The sequence below is a fragment of the Zophobas morio genome, unplaced genomic scaffold, assembly GCF_036711695.1.
Source record: "Zophobas morio isolate AGI-343-1 ecotype UQ-CSIRO unplaced genomic scaffold, CSIRO_AGI_Zmor_V1 ptg000002l, whole genome shotgun sequence".
Classification (NCBI taxonomy): Eukaryota; Metazoa; Arthropoda; class Insecta; order Coleoptera; family Tenebrionidae; genus Zophobas; species Zophobas morio.
Window position 1 is genome coordinate 8,532,146 of NW_026972107.1, and position 20,784 is coordinate 8,552,929.

The 20,784-nt window shown below is 32.3% G+C and overlaps 1 protein-coding gene across 1 annotated transcript in view; it reads right to left on the minus strand.

Moving 5' to 3' along the window:
- Window positions 1-4,134: 4,134 nt before the first annotated feature.
- LOC135127048 (spondin-1-like) overlaps window positions 4,135-20,784 on the minus strand; it is a 51,379-nt gene continuing 34,729 nt past the window's right edge. The window contains 6 exon segments of the mRNA XM_064053350.1: window positions 4,135-4,735; window positions 4,783-4,934; window positions 5,004-5,099; window positions 5,173-5,346; window positions 5,977-6,261; window positions 12,721-13,282. Coding sequence (XP_063909420.1) covers window positions 4,445-4,735; window positions 4,783-4,934; window positions 5,004-5,099; window positions 5,173-5,346; window positions 5,977-6,261; window positions 12,721-13,282 — 1,560 coding nt within the window. The 3' untranslated portion in view covers window positions 4,135-4,444.

Sequence of the window (20,784 nt, forward strand, 5' to 3'; positions counted from 1 at the left end):
TTTCTTGTTGCCGAAATAAGTCTAACGTGTTAAGAAGAAAAGGTAAAATGTAGCCCCGCCCACCCACCCTATCTAAATTGTGATGATTTTTCTTATTCGTCGTGAGCCAAGGGGGCACAGCTTAACTGCAAAATACTTATTTCTGTACGAGAAATAAAAAACATGTTTTTGGGTATCCTGGTGTTCAAAGAATACTACCTATATTAAGAGAAAATTAAAGCCAAAGATTAAGCCCCACCCATACCAGCCCCGATTTAAATAGTAATGAAGTTTTCATTCGTTGGCAGACCTAGAGGTGGAGTCTAATTGCAAAATCCATAGTTCCCTAAAAAAATTACCATTTTAAACATGTTTGAAGTTTTTAAGAATAAAAAAAATCCTCACAAATGAGATGGGGCGGGTGGGCGGGGTTTATATTTTGCCTTTTTTTCTTAATTGTGCTTAGCGGTTGATTGTTTCTTGGAGTAACAAAAAACCCTCTTTAATACATTCTTCTTCATTTTCGGTTTTCTCCAACTGACGGTCTTGGAATTTTTACCGAATTATCACATGTACCTACTATTGCAAGTTGAATGCTCATTCCACTCACTCAATTGACAGGGATCATCTTCTGGTTCAGGTTTTGAAGTCGCATTACTGCAAATCTTTTCGACGAAATTCGATAATTAGCTTGATAGGTTATAAAAGGATATTCTTCAAGATCTGAAGTGATTAACTTCACAGGGTTCGCGATGTAGGTGAATTTGGGGACCTTACCAACATGATGTAAACATCGAATGGTTGTTTTCATTTGAAAAGCTTAAAAATTGGAAATCGGTAACTTGAAAAATTAAAGGAACGAAAAATTTTAAAATCGAAAATATATTAAATTTTCCTTTTTCAATTGTACGATTTTAGAATAATTTCTCGATTTTACAATTTTTTGGCTTTCCAATTTTTTAATTCGATTCATTTTTTCTTCTTTACAGTTTTTCGATAAATTTATATTTTAGATCTTAAAGTTTTCGATTTGTAGTTTTTGACTTCTTCGATTCTGAATTTTTCATTTTTCCAGTTTTTCAACTTTTCAATTTTTTCTGATTTTTTTAACTTTTCCGTTTTTAATTTTTCGTTTTTTAAAAAAGTATAAAAAAAATTTTTAAAAATCAAAAAATTGGAAATCAAGAACGTGAAAAATTAAAGAGACGAAAAATTTAAAAATCGATAAATTAAAAACTCCGAAACATCAAAATCGAAAAAGTGCAAAATCTAAAAAGAAAGTATTGAAAAATCTAAATATTGAAAATTAAAGAAAATGGAAAACAAATAATTGAGAAATTCTTAAAAAACTCAAGAAACAAAAAATCAAAAACTGAAAATTTTAAAAAATGAATAAATGAAAAAATATAAAATCCTAAGAAAGTACTGAAAAAAAGGAAACCAAAAACAAAAAATTGTATTATAAAATCGAGAAAATGAAGATTAACAAAATTGAGAAAATAAAAATCAAGAAGGTGAAAAATTGTAGAAACCAAATATTTAAAAAACTAAAAATTGAGAAACTGAAAAATCGAAAAAAACGGAAAAGCATAAATCGAAAACTCTGAAATAACTAAAAATCGGAAATCAAAAACCTGAAAAATTGAAGAAACGGAAAATTCAAAAATAGAAAGATTAAAAATTGAGAAACTTAGAAGTCGAAAAAGTGCCAAATCGAAAAAACGAAATATTGTAATTTCGGAACATTGAAAATTAAAGAAATCGGAAAATCCGATTGATTGAAAATCGGAAAATTGAAATTTTAAAAAATGGAAGAAACAAAAAATTATTTAATCGAAAAGAACACGAAAAAAATAAAGAAATCGAAAAAACGAAAGAATAAAACATCCGAAAATCGGATAATTGAGAAATCACAAAATTGCAAAAATTGAAAATTTGAAATATTAAATAAACGAAAAGTTATAAACTAGAAAAAGCATTGAAAAAATAAAAGAAATAAAAAATTATGGTACAAAATCGAGAAAATGAAAATAAAAAAAATCAGGAAATTGAAAAATAAAAATCAAGAACATGGAAAATTCAGAAAACGAAAAATTAAAAAAATCGATAAATTAAAAATTGAGAAACTGAAAACACGAAAAAAAAATTGTAATATCATAAAATTGCAAACTTGAAAAAATGCAATTCTTAAAACTGAAGCAACGAAAAATTGAAAATTTTGGAAGTTAAGAAATTGAAAAACTGAAAAAATTTAAGTTGAAAAAACGAAAAATTATGAAACCAAAACAAGCAAAATGGAAAAATTGAAAATACGAAGGAAAAGAAACAACTTAAAATTACGGTATGGTAATCGAAGAAAAAAGAAAAATGAAAAATTGTGATATGGAAAAATTTAAAAATCGAACTATTAATAATTGAGAAATTTAAAAATCGAAAATCTGCAAAATCGGATAATTGAGAAATCCAAAAATTGCAAAATTGAGAATTTTCAAAATTGGGAAATCTAGGAATTGAAACGCCAATGACTGAAAATTTCAAAAATTGAGAAAAGAAAAATGATTAAATCGAAAAAAATGTTGAGAATATAAAAAAAACGAAAACACGAAAAATTGTGCTATAAAATCGAGAAAATGAAGATTAAAAAAATGGACAAAATGAAAGATAAAAATGAAGAACTTTCAATAATTAAGGAACCGAAAAATTAAAAAATCGAAAAATAATACCTTGAGAAAGCGAAAAATCGAAAAATGAAAAATTGAAGAAACGAGAAATTAAAAAATTTAGAAGTCCAGAAATTAAAGTCGTAAAAACGAATTTTCACACTTTCTAATGTTTCAATTTTAGATTTAACAATTTTTCCGTCTGCAGTTTGACGAGTTTTCAATTTCTGCATTTTTCAATCTTCATTTCTTCAATTTTTCGATTTGAAGTTCTTCGTTTCGGTTTTTTATTTTCCAAATTTTTTTCAATTTTTCGGTTTTCTTTGTTATGATATAATTATTTTTTTTTTAATGTGAAATTTTTTAGCTTGCGGATTTTTCGATTCTTCGTGTTTCAATTCTTCGATTTTTCAACTTTTAGAATCGGTTTTCAGAAGCTCATTTAAATATTTGCTTGCGACTAAATTTTTAATGCGACATTAAATCACCACGTGACCCACTCTATGCCAATCAGATGTCGCTAAATGCATCATTAAAGGCACCATTAACGTAATCTCAACTAAAATATTCTATAAACTGGCGCCAAGATTTTTAAATTTTTGGTTTTTTCAATTATAAATTTTTCAGTTTCTCGATTTTTCAGTTTTTCATTTCGTACGTAAAATTATGATTTGAAAAATTGTAAAATCGAAGGAACAGAAAAAACGAAAAATTGTGATATCGAAAAATTTAAGAATGGAAAAACTGCAAAATCGGATAACTGAGAAATCCAAAAATTGCAAGATTGAGTCGTTTCAAAATAGGGAAATCGAGGAATTCACAAATCGAAAAATAAGAACTTGAGAAACTGAAAAATCGAAAAATGAAAAATTGTAACATCGAAAAATTGCAAAATTGAAAAAATGCAATTCGAAAAATTGAAGTAACGGAAAATTAAAAAATTTAGTAGAGAAATTTAGAGAAATAAAGTTGTAAAAACGAAAAATTATCAAATCGAAACAATGAAAAATGGCTACACTGAAAATAAGAGAAAATGAAAAAGACGAAAAATTGGGATATCAAAAAATCAGTCTAAATTTGATTTTGCGAATTTTATTTTTTCTGCTAATCCTTATAAGTTAAAATAAAGATATGTATGTAATGTGCACTCATAAACCACAAGTACAGAGTTTCAGAGAGGATTTATTAGGTAAAATTTTGAGATGACGTCATCAATTTTTTTGGAGGGAATAAACGAATAACTTTTGATTAACGATTTACCATGATTACGAAAACCTTACAACGTTTGCAAGATTTCAGAACATTCGGCAGTATATATTTTTTTTTTTCCAAAAATCTGAATGTGTAAGGTGAAAGCTCAACACGAATCTTATTTTATAAACTTCCTAAGAAACGCCGAACTTACACAGCTATACCTTGAAAATCGTCGACCCACCAAGTTACCATTAATTCTGTTCCCCGCAAACGACTACCACGCGGAAAAAAAACACTTACACATTTATTTAAATTTTATTAAACGAACATTAAATTCCAATAATTCATACACAACTTAGACTTACAACAGTAATAGTTAAATTTAGAAAAGTAACGTTAACTCTCCAATCTACAGATAGGTATGTGTGTAGATTACGATAGAAAACCACAAACAGCCTCACAAGTTAGACTTATTGTCACAAATTCAATTTTCGTAAATAAATAAGTGTTACGAAAGTGAGCTACATATGCTACTATTTTTAGATACTCCTATGTAGAATACTCGCTTCGTTGCTTTCATACATCAGATTAGTCGATATGAGTTAAAAAAGTTACTGACGACACAAACATGGTTTTTTCTCAATTTTGCTCGGACACGGCGTTCCATTGGGTGTCGGATGGACCACCACATGTCTGTACCTTTCTTGATATAGCCCTTTAGTACATTTCCCGTCGCACTTGGTCCAGTTTGACCAAGCCGACATGACACAATCAACTCTTATATTATCAAAAGTGTGCAAGCTATACTGGATTTTCCCCACTTCGTTCGTACAAGGAATGTGGCACTTTTTCCTTTTCGTCAACTTTTTGGAGCACGGTTTTCCCCCGTTGCTTGGAAGCACCTACAACCACTAGCTCATTTCCTTCCCTGATTTTAACACCTCCTCACCTTAATTTCTCTATATTTAGACTTATATCCACTCCCACACCGCCCCATCGCACTACAGTGGCTCCAGCTAGACCACTTGGTGAGCTCGCAGTCAGTGACGTTCGGCGTTTGCAGCTGTATCTGGCTGTAAGGTCGATACGAGGGCGCTGAAACTGTCCGAAGGAATTATTTTCGCTTAAAAATTAAGCTCTACGTTAAAAAATAATTACCACAGTTATTACCATTGATAGCGTCGTTTTGGATGTTGTAGGAGAGGACGCCAGAAATCGTTACGTCGAGCTGTCGTTTATGAGCCGTAAGGTTCGCGATTAATTCCTCTGGAATGAAAAAAATAATTTTGTTTGTTTTTATAGGCCGTAAAAATTACAACACGCGGAGAACATAACTTACTCTGGTAGTCGGCGCAAATTTTCTGACACTGTTCGAGAGTTCGGAAATTGTTCGAATTGCCGTCGCAACCGCTGTAGCTGAATATCTCGCAGTTTCCCTTAATGTTGTCGAAGAACCAGCGGTCGATGTTGCTTTTGCAGGAGCCGACGTCCTTGGGGAGGCTGCAGACGTAGCCTACAATCAATCGGGCAAACAAATAACAATCACTTAATTTTTTTGATATTTTAGTTTGAAATACTGGCTCTATCGCATTTTTATATGTACCGAAGTCAGATATAAAGTAAAATGGACGAAACAGTAAATGCTATGCAAAGTTTGAACTGAATCTTGACAGATAGTGTGGGTGCTATCGTTTAAAAAAATAATGTCTTTTGGTCTTATCAAGTCGGCCTTTAAAGCGTCGTCGTTAATAACAGCCCTCAGGGAAGCGATCCTTCGGAAACATATAATAAGTAGCTTTGACTCGAGGCGTCTTGTATGTCGTGGGAGGACATCCCTAGGGAATGACCTTGGTGCCCGCTAAATTTAACAGTGTTCCGGTGTGTCACGGTTTTGGTGTTGAATTAAATGCGGTGTCACTTCCCACAACGCAAGTTGTTATTTTTGAACGCCGCAACGATTATTAATCTGTTGAAAGATTATTTACAAAAAAACTGTACTTAATATTATTTCTGGTGTGTAAAGAATGCGGGTTTTTGCAGCTGTATTCGAGATATAGAAAACAACATGTTTCAGTAGTTTCCATAAGTAAATTAGACGTATGTTTGGGCTTTATTAAGCTTGTGTGTAGAAAGTTCCACTTACCTTTTTCGGGAACCTGACCCTCTTCCTCGATACACACTTTCTGGAAACACTCGACCGTCTCTTTGAGTTTTTGGTGGCTGCAAGGGTCATCCTCGTCGAATTCCTCGGTTTCATCGTAATTTGTTTCAGCATTGGGAATAAACGGCCAGTTCTGGGACTGCAGTGAAAGCCTGTACCGCACTTTGAAACCCTTTCCACAAGTTACGGAACAGGGCGACCACTCAGTCCAGGGCTTTTCCGGGCAGTTTTTCAGCAGTTCATCAACTTCTAAATCATCGCATTTACCTGGGGGATGTATGCAAAAAAACTTTATTGGCTATGTGAAAGGGAGAAAATGTGAGTATTTGATTATTGTACGACTGATAATATTAGTGAATTAGTGTCCAAACTGTTGATAGTCAAAAATCACTAGTTTTTTAAGTTTATTGAGAAAAGCTCGTTTAAAGTTGAAAATTAACGTGTCGTGTTCGAATAAATCGCCGCATTGTTTAATTTGTTATAATTTTACAAAGAAAAGAAAAGAAGATTTTCAAAATTTAAGTTATTTTGTTGTAGATTTAGATCTCCAAAAGTTACGTTCGGCCTCATTTTTTCGACCATTTTTCCAGAATCCTGTACTGAAATTATTGAAATCTGTGTTTATCCTAGATTTTTTAAAGAATAGTTTGGCAACTTCTTCAAAAGCAACATTTTTCAGTATGAAAGATGAAAATTTTGGCCCATTTTTGCCCACCTTCGAAACTAAACTACAGACATTTTCTTGTAAATTTCGATCTCCTCAAGGTACTTTCGGCCTCATTTTTTCGGTAACTTCTATTATTTTTTCAAAATCGCTCACTGAAATATGGCAATTTAAATTTTTTTTGAAAATAATTGAACTTTATAAAAATATTTCGGAAATCTTGCCCCGGGGCCAAACAAATGTTATATTTTCGGAATCAACACGACAAAATCTATGTCTCAGATTTTTTTTCGAATTTTTTGGAAACTTTTTCAAAAGCAAAATGTTTCAAAATTGTTTCGCTTATGAAAATTTTGGCCTATTTTCATCCATCTTCGAAACTTAACAAAAGACATTTTCATGAAGATTTCATTCTCCTGAAGTTACTTTCGGCCTCATTTTTTGGATAACTTCCACCATTTTTCCAAAATCGCCCACTGAAATAAGGCAATATTTCAAATTTTTCAAACTAATTGAATTTTACAACGAATATTTCTGAAATCTTGCGTCGGAATCCTAAAAACGTTATATTTGCAGCATTCACACGTCGAAATCTGTAACCCAGGTTTTTTTTTGAGAATTATTTGGCAACTTTAAAAAACAAAATTTTTAGCTTCGAAACTTAACTAAAGGCATTTTCTTGTTAAATTCGACCTCCAGAAATTTCTTTCGGCCTCATTTTTTCTAGAACTGCCACCATTTTGCAAAATTGCCCACTGAAAAATTGCAGTTTTTCTGAATTTTGAAAATAACTGAATTTTACAACGAATATTTCGGAAATCTTACCCCGAGACTAAACAAACACCATATTTTCAAAATCTACATGACAAAATCTATGTTCGAGATTTTTTTGACAATTTTTTGGAAACTTTTTCAAAAGCAAAATTTTTGAATATCTTTTATGAAAATTTTGGCCTATTTTCGTCCATCGTCGAAACTTAACAAAAGACATTTTCTATAAGATTTCAATCTCCTGAAGTTACTTCCGCCCTCATTTTTTCGATAACTTCCACCATTTTCTAGAATTTCTCAATGAAATTTGGCAATTTTTTGGATTTTTGAAAATAGTTGATTTTCACAACAGATATTTCGAAAATGCTCTCTCGGGGCGAGAAAAAACGCTATATTTTCGGGATCAGCACATCGAAATCTACGTGCCAAATTTTTTTGAAAATTTTTTGGAAACTTTTAAATACAAAATTTTTCGGTGCCCTTCCCTTACGAAAATTTCGGCCCGTTTTTACCTTCCCTCGAAATTTAACTAAAGAAATTTTCTTGTAGATTTGAATCTACTAAAATTATTTTTGACTCTTTTTTTTATATTTTTTCAGAATTGCTCACTAAAATATGGCAATTTTTCGGTTTGATAGTAATTGAATTTCACAACGAATATTTCTGAGATCTTGCCCTGGGATTCTAAAAACGCTATATTTTCGGAATGATCACTTCGAAATCCATGTCTTAGAATTTTTTGGAAATTTTCGGCAACTTTTTCAAAAGCAAACATTTTTTAATATCCCTCACTACGAAAATTTCGGTCCATTTTCGTCCACCTTCGAAACTTAACAGAAGACACTTCCTTGTCAATTTCGATTTTCTGAAGTTATTTTCATCCTCATTTTTTCGATAACTTTCGCAATTTTGCCAGAATCGCCCACTGAAATATGGCAATTTTTTGTATTTTTGATAATAATTGTATTTTAAAACGAATATTTATGAAATCTGGTATATTTTTGGAATCAGCACATCGAAATTTATATCTCAGACATGTTTGGAAATTTTTTGGCAACTTTTTCAAAAGCAAAATTTCGGAAAATTTCCACCTATTTTCGTCCACCTTCCATATTTAACCAAAGATATTTTTTCTAGATTTCTATCTTCACAAGTTACTTTCGACCTCATTTTTTTATAACTTCCACCATTCTTCTAGAATCGCCTACTGAAATTTTTCCAATTTTTGAAAATAATTGAATTTCACAACGAAAACTTCCTAAATCTGGCCCCGGGATCATAAAAATCCTATATTTTCGGAATCAGCACGTCGAAATCTGTGTCCTCGATTTTATGAGAATTTTTTGGCAATTTTTTCAAAAATAAAATTTTTGTATAATAAAATTTTTCGATACACTAAGTCAAGAAAATTTAGGCCCATTTTCGTCCATCTTCGCAACTTAATAAAGGATATTTTCCTGTAAATTTAGAACTCCTGAAGTTTCTTTCGGCCGCATTTTTTTCGACAACTTCCACCATTTTCCAAAATCGCCGACCGAAATATGAAAATTTTTCGGACTTTTGAAAATAATAATTGAATTTCGCAACAAATATTTCTGAACTCTTGCCGCGGAATCATAAATACTTGTAGACTATATTTTCAGAATCAGCACGTCGAAATCTTATATCCCTGATTTATTTTTTGGCAACATTTTCAAAGTCAAAATTTTTCTGACCCCCCCCCTTGAAAATTTCGCCCATTTTCGTCGATCTTCGCAACTTAACAAAAGAGATTTTCTTGAAGATTTCGATCTCCTGAAGTTAGTTTCGGTCTCATTTTTTCGATATCTTCAACCATTTTTCCAAAGTGGCTCAACGAAATATGGCAATTTTTCAAATTTTTGAAAATAATTTAATTTCACAACGAATATTTCGGAAATCTTACCCGTGACCTTACAGACACAATATTTTTGGAATTAGCACGTCGAAAACTATGTCCTCGATTTTTTCAGGACTTTTAGGCAACTTTTCCAAAACCATAATTTTTTAATATCCCTCCCTTGCCAAAATTTTGGCTTATTTTCGTACATTTTCGAAACTTAGCAAAAGATATTTGCTTGTAAATTTCGATTTCCTAAATTTACTTTCCGCCTCATTTTCTGGATAATTTCCACAATTTTTCCAGAATCCCCCACTGACGTATGGCAATTTTTCGGATTTTTGATAATCCTTGAATTTCACAGCGAATGTATATGAAATCATGTCCCGAGATTCTAAAAGCGCTGTATTTTAGGAATCAACACGTCGACATTTATATCTCAGAATTTTTTGAGAATTTTTTGGTAACTTTTTCGAAAGTAAAATTTAGGAAAATTTTGACAAATTTTCGTCTACTTTCCATAATAAACCAAACATTTTCATGCAAATTTCGATCTCCTGAATATTTTTTAGTTATCTTCCACCATTTTTTCAGGATCGTCTATTGGATTTTTTTTTTTTTTTGGATTTTTGAAAAGAATTCAATTTCAAGGCGAATATTTCTGAAATCTTGCCACGCAATCATAACATCTATATATTCTTGGAATCAGCTCATCGAAATCTACATTCTAGATTTTTTTAGAATTTTTGTCAACTTTTTTCAAAAGCAAAATTTACGAAAATTTCGATCTACTTTCCTCTACCTTCAATACATAACCAAAGATATTTTCTTGTAGATTTCGATCTTCATAAGGTATTTTCGGCTTCATTTTTTTTTAACTTCCACCATTCTTCTAGATTGGCCTACTCAAATATGGCAATTTTTCGAATTTTTTTAAATAATTGATTTTCACAATAAATATTTCGAGAATCTTGGCCTGGGACCATACAAACGCTATATTTTCAGAATCAGGACGTCGAAATCTACAACCCAGATTTTTTTGAATTATTTGGCAACTTTTTCAAAATCAAAATTTTTCAATTCGCTTGTGAAAATTTTGACCCAGTTTTGTCCACCTTCGGAACTTAACCAAAGATATTTTTTTGTAGATTTCGGTGTTCACAAGTTACTTTTGGCCTCATTTTTTTATAACGTCCACCATTCTTCTAGAAGCGCCTACTGAAATATGGCAATTGTTCGAATTTTTGAAAATAATAGAATTTTGCAACGAAAATTTCCTAAATCTGACCCCGGGCTCATAAAAATCCTGTATTTCGGAATCAGCACGTTGAAATCTGTGTCCCCGATTTTTTTGAGAATTTTTTGGTAACTTTTTCAAAAACAAAATTTTTCAATTACGAAAATTTGGCCCGTTTTCGTCCACCTTCAGAATTTAACTAAATACATTTTCTTATTGAATTCGACCTCCAGAAGTTACTTTTGGCCTTAACTTCCACGCAGAATTCGCCAATGAAATATGTCAATTTTTCGGATTTTTGAAAATAATTGAATTTAACAACGAATATTTTCGAAATCTGGTCCCGGAATCATAAAACCCTATATTTTCAGAATCAGCACGTCGAAATCTAGATCCCAGTTCTATTTGAGAACTTTTTGGCAACTTTTTCAAAATTATTATCTTTTAATATCCCTCCTTATAAAAATTTTCTTGAAGATTTCAATTTCCGGAAGTTAGTTTCGGCCTCATTTTTTCGATAACTCCTACAATTGTTCCAGAATCGCTGACTAAAGTATAGCAATTTTTCGTATGTTTGAAAATAATTCAATTTCACAACAAATATTTCTGAAATCTTGCCCCGGGATTATAAAAACACTATATTTTCGGAATCAACATGTCGAAATCTGTATGCTATATATTTCTTGAGAATTTTTTCGTCCACCTTCGAAACTTAACAAAAGACATTTTCTGGCAGATTTCGACCTCTTGAAGATACTTTTGGCCTCGTTTTTTCGATAAGTTCAACAATTTTTTCAGAATCACCTACTGAAATATGGCAATTTTTTGAATTTTGAAAATAATTATTGAATTTCACAACAAATATTTCTGAAATCTTGCCCCAGGATCACAAAAACGCTATACTTTCGGAATTATCACTTCATCATCCTACATCCCTGATTTTTTTTGAGACTTATTTGGCAACTTTTTGAAAAACAAGAATTTTCAGCACTCCTGAAAATTTCGGCCCATTTTCGTCTACCTTCGACACTTCACCAAAGATATTGTCATGCACATTTCGATCTGTTGAAGTTACTTTCACCCTCATTTTTTTTTGTAACTTCGACCGTTTTTCCAGAATCGAAGTATGGCAATTTTTCGGATTTTTAAAAATAATTCAATTTGACAACGAATGTTTCTGAAACTTTGCCCCGGGATTACAAAACACTATATTGCCAGAATCAGCATGTCGAAACCTATATACAAATTTTTTTTTGAGAATAATTGACAACTTTTTCAAAAGCAACATTTTTCAATACTCTTCCTCTACGAAAATTTCGGCCGATGTTCGTCTAGTTCGATACTTAACGAAAGACATTTTCAAGCACATTTCGATCTGCTGAAGTTACTTTCGGCCTCATTTTTTTGATTAACTTCCATTTTTCCAGAATCGCCCACTGAAATATGGGAATTTTTCGAATCTTTGAAAATGTTATTATTAAATTTTATTAATTTTTATTTCACAACGAATATCTATGAAATCTGGCCCCGAGATCATAAAAACCCTATATTTTCGGAATAAGCAAGTCAAAATTTCCTTGAATTTTTTGAGGATTTTTTGATAACTTTTTTAATAACAAAATTTTTCTGCACCCCTCCCTTACAAAAATTTCGACTCATTTTCGTTCTCCTTTGAAACTTAACCAACGACACTTTTTTGTAGATTTCGATGTTCTGAAGTTACTTTCGGCCACAATTTTTTTTCGATACTTCTGGAAAAGTATGACACTTTTTCGAATTTTTGAAATTAATTGAATTTCACAACGAATATTTCTGAAATGTTGCAACTGCATCACATAAACGCTATATTTTCGGAATCAACACGTCGAAATCTATATACCTGATTTTTTTGAGGATTTTTTGCTAACTTTTTCAAAAATAAAATTTTTCGGATTCCTTCCTTATAAAAATTTCAGCCCATTTTCGTCGCCCTTCGAAACTTAACTAAAGACATTTTCTTGTAGATTTCGATTGACTGAAGTTACTTTCGGCGTCATTTTTTCAAAAACTTCTACACTTTTCCAGAATCGCCCACTGAAATATGTCAATTTTTTGTATTTTTGAAAATAATTCAATTTCATGACGAATATTTCTGAAACCTTGCCCCGGGATTATAGAAACGCTATATTTTAGAATCTCTTTTATTTCAAAGTTTACCTTCCCCAAAACACTCCAAGTTCTCCTGTAGCTTCGGCGGATTAACCTTTGGCGCAGAACAACTCTTCGCCGCCAACCTGTTCTTGTACTTCCTATCCCTCGTCTTCGTTCCTCTTCCACACGTAACACTGCAACTCGACCACTCGCTCCACACCCCCAGCACACACATGGGGTCCTCCACCTCCCTGGCAGGCAGATGAGGACAATACTTCTGCACAGCTTCGCAGCCCGCTCTCTCCGTCAGTCTCTTATGACAAATATACTTGCTCTCTTCGTTCTTGTACCTCCTCTGCTTGTACTTGACACCCCTGCCACACGTGGCCGAGCACGGGGACCAGTCCGACCATGGCTCGGTTTCGCAGGAGTCGTTCTCGTCGTAGTTTTCATCTCCACTAGAGGGGTCGCAGATTTTCTCGTACAGACGTTGTCTGGACAAGTAGAGTCTGGCTAAGGGTTTCATTTCGGCACCACTTTTGTCGTAAAATGGGGAACGAGGGTCGTTGGGGTTGTTCGACTTGATGCGTTTTATGGGTTGGCGAGGCGAAGATGGCTGATTAGGGGACTGCAACATGAAAGGAAAGTGAAATGAGTAATTGTTGGTTGTGGTGACTTGTTGATGCGAAGCGGATAATTAAAGGGTTGAAGTGCCGCGTATGAGGGTTTGGATTTGGGTTTGGAAAGCAGAGGAGACGTTTCAGCGAGTTTGGTGTGGTGGAGAAAGACAGGTCTGCTGCTACTTTTCAAAAGGAACACAATGTTTTTAAACGACTGGGTGTTAAAGTGAACTGAACACGTTGTAAATTTTTTATAACTTAATAAACCTACTTGAGACTGTGAAATTATAAAATTGGATTTATTCGGAAGTCGTGAGAGAATCGAGACAGCAATGGCTCAACTCTAAAAGCTAATACTGACGGTTTAGTATTGCAGTTAATGAAAGTCTGAAGTAAGAAGTCGTGTAAAGCTTATTAGCGGCAGTTCGGTGCCCTATGATTGGTATTGATCACTAGCCACGTCCTCACTTCTGGTAGTCGTAGATTCGTAAACTTTTAAACGTTATTTCGTGTTTCTAATTACAGTTTGACTTTGTTTTCACTTTTTATTTCCCGGGCGTAAGCTAAGGATGTATTGTAATCGAGTCCATCTCCGTCTGTCTGTCTGTTGTTAGACAGATAATCTCTGAAATTGCCGATTGTTGCCGAATTTTGTATGAATAATAGAAAAGATGGAAAATTTGTCTGTCCATTCCCACCAACATTGGAGTTACGTCATCCATAAATTTTACAATAGTAAATATTACTTAAATTTTATAAAATAACGTACTCCTCTACTTGTGGTTTATGAATTCGTTTTGAGTTTTTAACTTAGGCATCCAGATTTTGGGAAAAAAAATCACACAATGAAACTTTGAAATCTTGCAAAAGTTTAAAGGTTTTCGGAAGCATGGGATCTTACAATTTTGTCCAATGTTATTTAAATGTTAAACAGTAACATAGTCCTGAAATTGTGGTTTATGAATCCGTGTTGGATTTTTTCCTCGACAGCCAGATTTTTGAAAAAAAATCCAAATGTATTATAACAATTTTTCGAATTTTAGATTTTTCGTCTTTTCGATTTCTCGATTTTTCAACTTTCAATTTCTCAGTTTTGGAATTTTTGTAGTTTTTGATTCTTGAATTTTTCGATTTTTTAAATTCCCCATTTTCAATTTTTCAATTTCCCGATTTTCAGTTTTTCGATTACTCAATTTGTCGATATTTCAGTGTTGGGATTTTTATTTTCGGTTGTTCAATTTCTCGATTCTTCAAAATTTCCATTTCTCGGTTTTTTCATTTTTCGATTGCTCAGTTTCCCGATGTTTTTATTTTACGAATTTTTAACTTTTCGATTTGTCAATTCTTCGATTTTCCAATTTTTCTTCCACTTTTCAATTTTTGACGTTTCTAAATTTTCGATTTTTCAATTTCTCAGTTAATCAATTTTTTAGTTTTTCGACTTTTAGATTTCTCGAAATTTCAATTATTCAGTTTTTCAATTTTGCATTTTTCCATCCGATCATTGGACTTCGATTCTTCGACTTTTTGATTTCTCGATTTTTTAATTTTTCAATTTCTCAAATTACCGATGTTTCAGTTTTGGGTTTTTCGACTCTTCAATTTTTCCTCGATTTTTTAATTTTTCGGTGTTTTAGTTTTGGAGTTTTCCAGTACTATAATTCTTCGATTTCTTATTTTTTCGATCTTTCAGTTTTTCAATTTTTTAAATTTTAAATTTTTTAATTTTTCGCTTCTTCAATTTTTCGATTTTGATGGATTTTGGTCTTTTGAGAATTTGAGGATTTTGGTGCTGTATTTGGGGATTTTGTGTTTTGAAGATTTGAGGAATTTGGTGGTTTGAGGGTTTGAGGATTTTGGTGTTTTGAGGATTTGAGGACTTTGGCGTTTTGAGGATTTTGGTGGTTGGAGGATTTGAGGATTTTGGTGTTTTGAAGAATTGATGATTATGGTGTTTTGAGGATTTGGGGATTTTGGCCTTTTAAGGATTTGAGGATATGAGGATTTTAGTGTTTTCAGGATTTGAGAATTTTGGTGTTTTGAAGAACTGAGGATTTTGCTGTTTTGAGGATTTGGGGATCTGAGGATTTTCGGGTTTTAAGGATTTAAAGATTTTGGTGTTTTGAAGATTTTGACGTTTTGGGGATTGCAGGATTTTCACGTTTTGAGGAATTGAGGATTTTGGTGTTTTGACGATTTGAGGATTTTGTTGTTATGCGGATTTGAGGATTTTGGCGTTTGGAGGATTTCAAGATTTTGGTGTTTTACGGATTTGAGGATTTTGCTGTTTTGAGGATTTCGGCGTTTTGAGGATTTGAGGATTTCGTTGTTTGAGGATTTGAGGATTTTGATGTTTTGAGGATTTTAGTGTATTGAGAATATGAGGATTTTGATGTTCTAAGGATTTGAATAAGAATAAGAATAAGAATAAGTTTATTGCACAACTAGAGCAGCGTACAAAAAGTTAGAATGCAGGCTAACCCTGATACTAAAACGTTTCTAACTCATACCAGGAGGATTTTAGTGCTTTGAAGACTTGAGGGTTTTGGTGTTTTGAAGATTTGAGGATGTTGATGTTTTGAGAATTTGAGGATTCTGATGTTTTGAGAATTTGAGGATTGTTTTGAGGATTTGAGGATTTTAGTATATTGAGGATTTGAGGATTTCTTCGTTTTGAGGATTTGTGGATTTTGGTGTTTCGAGGATTTAGGGATTCTGATGTTTCGAGGATTGAGGATTTTAGTGTTTGAGGATTCTGATGTTTTGAGAATTTTAGCGTTTTGACGATTTGAAGATTTTGTTGTTTTGAGGATTTCAGGATTTTGATATTTAGTGTTTAATTTAGTGTTTAGTGTATTTATTACGCCAAAAAAAAATCTGATGATTCTGATGTTTTGAGGATTTTAGTATATTGAGAATTTTAGGATTTTGATGTACTGAGGACTTGAGGATTTTAGTGCCTTGAAGATTTGAGGTTTTGGGTGTTTTGAGGATTTGAAGATGTTGATGTTTTGAGAATTCGAGTATTTTGATGTTTGAGAATTTGATGATTAGTATATTGAGGATTTGAGGATTTTTGCGTTTTGAGGATTTGTGGATTTTGGTATTTTGAGGATTTAGGTATTCTGATGTTTTGAGACTTTGAGGATTTTAGTGTATTGAGGATATGAGGATTCTGATGTTGTGAGAAATTTGGTGTTTTGAGGATTTGAGGATTTTGTCGTAATGTGGATTTGAGGACTATGGTGTTTTGAGGATTTATGAATTTTGATGTTTTGAGGAGTTGAGGATATTAGTATATTGAGGATCTGAGGATTTTAATGTTTTGAGGGTTTCAGCATTTTTGGTTTTTCGATTCTTCAATTTTTCTTCAATTTTTTAATTTTTCGATATCTCAGTTTTTGGGTTTTCCAGTAGGACTATAATTCTTCGATTCCTTATTTTTTCGACTTTTCAATTTTTCGATTTTTTAAATTTTAGATCTTTAATTTTCAGAATTGTTTCGATTCTCAATTTTTCAACTTTTCGATTCTTCAATTTTTTGATTTTGCAAGATTTTGGTCTTTTGAGGATTTGAGAATTTTGGTGTTCTGAGGATTTGAGTATTTTATGTTTCGAGGATTTGAGGATTCTGATGTTTTGAGGATTTGAAGATTTTAGTGTTTGAGGATTTAAGGATTCTAATGTTTTGAGGATTTGAGGATTTTGGTGTTTTGAGGATTTGAGGACTTTGGTGTTTTGAGGATTTGCGAATTTTAATGTTTTGGGGATTTGAGGATTTTGGTGTTTTGAGTGATTGAGGATTCTAACATTTTGAGGATTTGAGGATATTAGTGTATTGAGGATTCGAGGATCTTGGAGTTTGGAAGATTTTTAAGGATTTGAAGGTTTTGGTGTTTTAAGGATTTGAGGATTCTGATGTCTTTTGGAATTTGGAGAATTTCGATGTTTTGAGGATTTGAGAACTTTGTTGTTTTGAGGATTTGCGGATTTTGGTGTTTTGAGGATTTTGGAATTTTGGTGTTTTAAAGATTTGAGGATTCTGATGTCTTGGAATTTGGAGATTTTGGTGATTAGAGTATTTTGTGATTTTGGTGTTTTGGGGATTTGGAGACTTTGTTGTTTTGAAGATTTAAAAATTTTGGCGTTTTGAAGATTTAAGCATTCTTAAAATTTGGACATTTGAGGATTTTTGTGTTTTGAGGATTTGAGGACTTTGGTGTTTTGAGGTTTTGAAGATTTTGCTCTTTTAACGATTTGAAGATTGTGATGTCTTTTGTAATTTAGAGATTTTGGTGATTAGAGTATTTTGGGATTTTGGTGTTTTGGGGATTTGGAGATTTTGTTGTTTTGAAGATTTAAAAATTTTGGCGTTTTGAAGATTTGTACTGTTGTGCAATAAACTTATCTATCTAAGATTTAAGGATTCTTAAAATTTGGACATTTGAGGATTTTTGTGTTTTGAGGATTTGAGGACTTTGGTGTTTTGAGGATCTGCGTATTTTGATGTTTTGACAATTTGCGGATTTAGGTGTTTTGAGGATTTGAGAATTTTAGTGTTTTGGAGGATTTGAGGACTTTGGTGTTTTGAGGATCTGCGTATTTTGATGTTTTGACAATTTGCGGATTTAGGTGTTTTGAGGATTTGAGAATTTTGGTGTTTTGGAGGATTTGAGGGTTTTGGTGTTTTGAAGGTTTGAGGATTTTGGTGTTTTGGGGATTTGAATATTCTGATGTTTTGAGAATTTGGAGATTTTGATGTTTTGAGGATTTGAAGATTTAAGGATTTTGATGTTTTGAGGATTTGACAATTTCAGTGTTTTGGAGATTTGAGGACTTTGGTGTTTTGAGGATTTTGGTGGTTGGAGGATTTGAGGATTTTGGTGTTTCGAGGATTTGATGATTATGATGTTTTGAGGATTTGGGGAATTTGGCCTTTTAAGGATTTGAGGATATGAGGATTTTAGTGTTTTCAGGATTTGAGAATTTTGGTGTTTTGAGGAACTGAGGATTTTGCTGTTTTGAGGATTTGGGGATCTGAGGATTTTAGCGTTTTAAGGATTTAAAGATTTTGGTGTTTTGAAGATTTTGACGTTTTGGGGATTGCAGGATTTTCACGTTTTGAGGAATTGAGAATTTTGTTGTTATGCGGATTTGAGGATTTTGGCGTTTGGAGGATTTCAAGATTTTGGTGTTTTACGGATTTGAGGATTTTGGTGTTTTGAGAATTTCGGAGTTTTGAGGATTTAGGGTTTCGTTGTTTTGAGGATTTGAGGATTTTGATGTTTTGAGGATTTTAGTGTATTGACAGTTTGAGGATTTTGATGTTCTGAGGACTTGAGGATTTTACTGCTTTGAAGACCTGAGGGTTTTGTTGTTTTGAAGATTTGAGGATGTTGATGTTTTGAGAATTTGAGGATTCTGATGTTTTGAGAATTTGAGGATTGTTTTGAGGATTTGAGGATTTTAGTATATTGAGGATTTGAGGATTTCTTCGTTTTGAGGATTTGTGGATTTTGGTGTTTCGAGGATTTAGGGATTCTGATGTTTCGAGAATTTGAGGATTTTAGTGTTTGAGGATTCTGATGTTTTGAGAAATTTGGTGTTTTGAGAATTTTGGCGTTTTGAGGATTTGAAGATTTTGTTGTTTTGAGGATTTGAGGATTTTGATGTTTAGTGTTTACTTTAGTGTTTAGTGTATTTATTACGCCAAAAAAATCTGATGATTCTGATGTTTTGAGAATTTTAGTATATTGAGAATTTCAGGATTTTGATGTTCTGAGGACTTGAGGATTTTAGTGCCTTGAAGATTTGAGGGTTTGGGTGTTTTGAGAATTTGAAGATGTTGATGTTTTGAGAATTTGAGTATTCTGATGTTTGAGAATTTGATGATTAGTATATTGAGGATTTGAGGATTTTTGCGTTTTGAGGATTTGTGGATTTTGGTATTTTGAGGAATTAGGTATTCTGATGTTTTGAGGATTTGAGGATTTTAGTGTATTGAGGATATGAGGATTCTGATGTTGTGAGAAATTTGGTGTTTTGAGGATTTGAGGATTTTGTCGTAATGTGGATTTGAGGACTATGGTGTTTTGAGGATTTATGAATTTTGATGTTTTGAGGAGTTGAGAATTTTAGTATATTGAGGATCTGAGGATTTTAATGTTTTGAGGGTTTCAGCATTTTTGGTTTTTCGATTCTTCAATTTTTCTTCAATTTTTTAATTTTTCGATATCTCAGTTTCTGGGTTTTCCAGTAGGACTATAATTCTTCGATTCCTTATTTTTTCAACTTTTCAATTTTTCGATTTTTTAAATTTTAGATCTTTAATTTTCAGAATTGTTTCGATTCTCAATTTTTCAACTTTTCGATTCTTCAATTTTTTGATTTTGCAGGATTTTGGTCTTTTGAGGATTTGAGAATTTTGGTGTTCTGAGGATTTGAGTTTTTTGTGTTTCGAGGATTTGAGGATTCTGATGTTTTGAGGATTTGAGGATTTTAGTGTATTGAGGATATGAGGATTCTGATGTTGTGAGAAATTTGGTGTTTTGAGGATTTGAGGATTTTGTCGTAATGTGGATTTGAGGACTATGGTGTTTTGAGGATTTATGAATTTTGATGTTTTGAGGATTTAAGAATTTCAGTGTTTTGGAGATTTGAGGACTTTGGTGTTTCGAAGATTTGAGGATTTTGGTGTTTTTAGGATTTGAGGATTTTGGTGTTTTGATGAATAAAATTCTGATGTTTCGAGGATTTGGGATTTTGGTGTTTTGAGTATTTGAGGATTTTGTGTGATTTTGTGTTTTGGGGATTTTGGTGTTTTGAGAATTTAAGGATTTTAGGGTTTTGAGGATTTGACAACTTTGGTGTTTTGAGGATTTGAAGATTTTGCTGTTTTAACGACTAGAAGATTGTGATGTCTTTTGGAATTTGGAGATTTTGGTGTTTTGAAGATTTGAAAATTTTAGTATTTTGAGAATTTGAGTATTTTGACGTTTTGAGGATTTGGTGATTTTGGTGTTTTGGGGATTTGAGGATTCTGATGTTTTGAGGGTTTGATTATCAATTTTTCGACTTTTGAATTTCAGATTTTGCAATTTTTTTTGGATTTCTCGATTTTTCAGTTTTTTGATTCTTCTCTTTTTCGATATTTTAATTTTTCAATTTGTAAAATTTTAGGTTTTTCTAGTTCTCTAGTTACAATTAGAGTTTTGAATTTTTTTGTTTTTGAATGTTTCGATTTTTTAGTTTCCCGATTTTTTAATTTTTCAGTTTCTCGATTTTGATATTGCGATTTTTCGAAATTTCGGTTGTTTATTTTATCAATTTTGAAATGTTTCATTCAAATTTCGATTTCTCCATTTTTTCATCATTTCAGTTTTGGAATTTTTCGCTTTATCGAATTTTCAGTTTTTACAGTTTTCGAATTTTCAATTTTTCCATTTTGCGATTATTTTATTCGATTTCTTGGCATATAGATTTTTCGAATTTTAAAACTTTTCGACTCTTC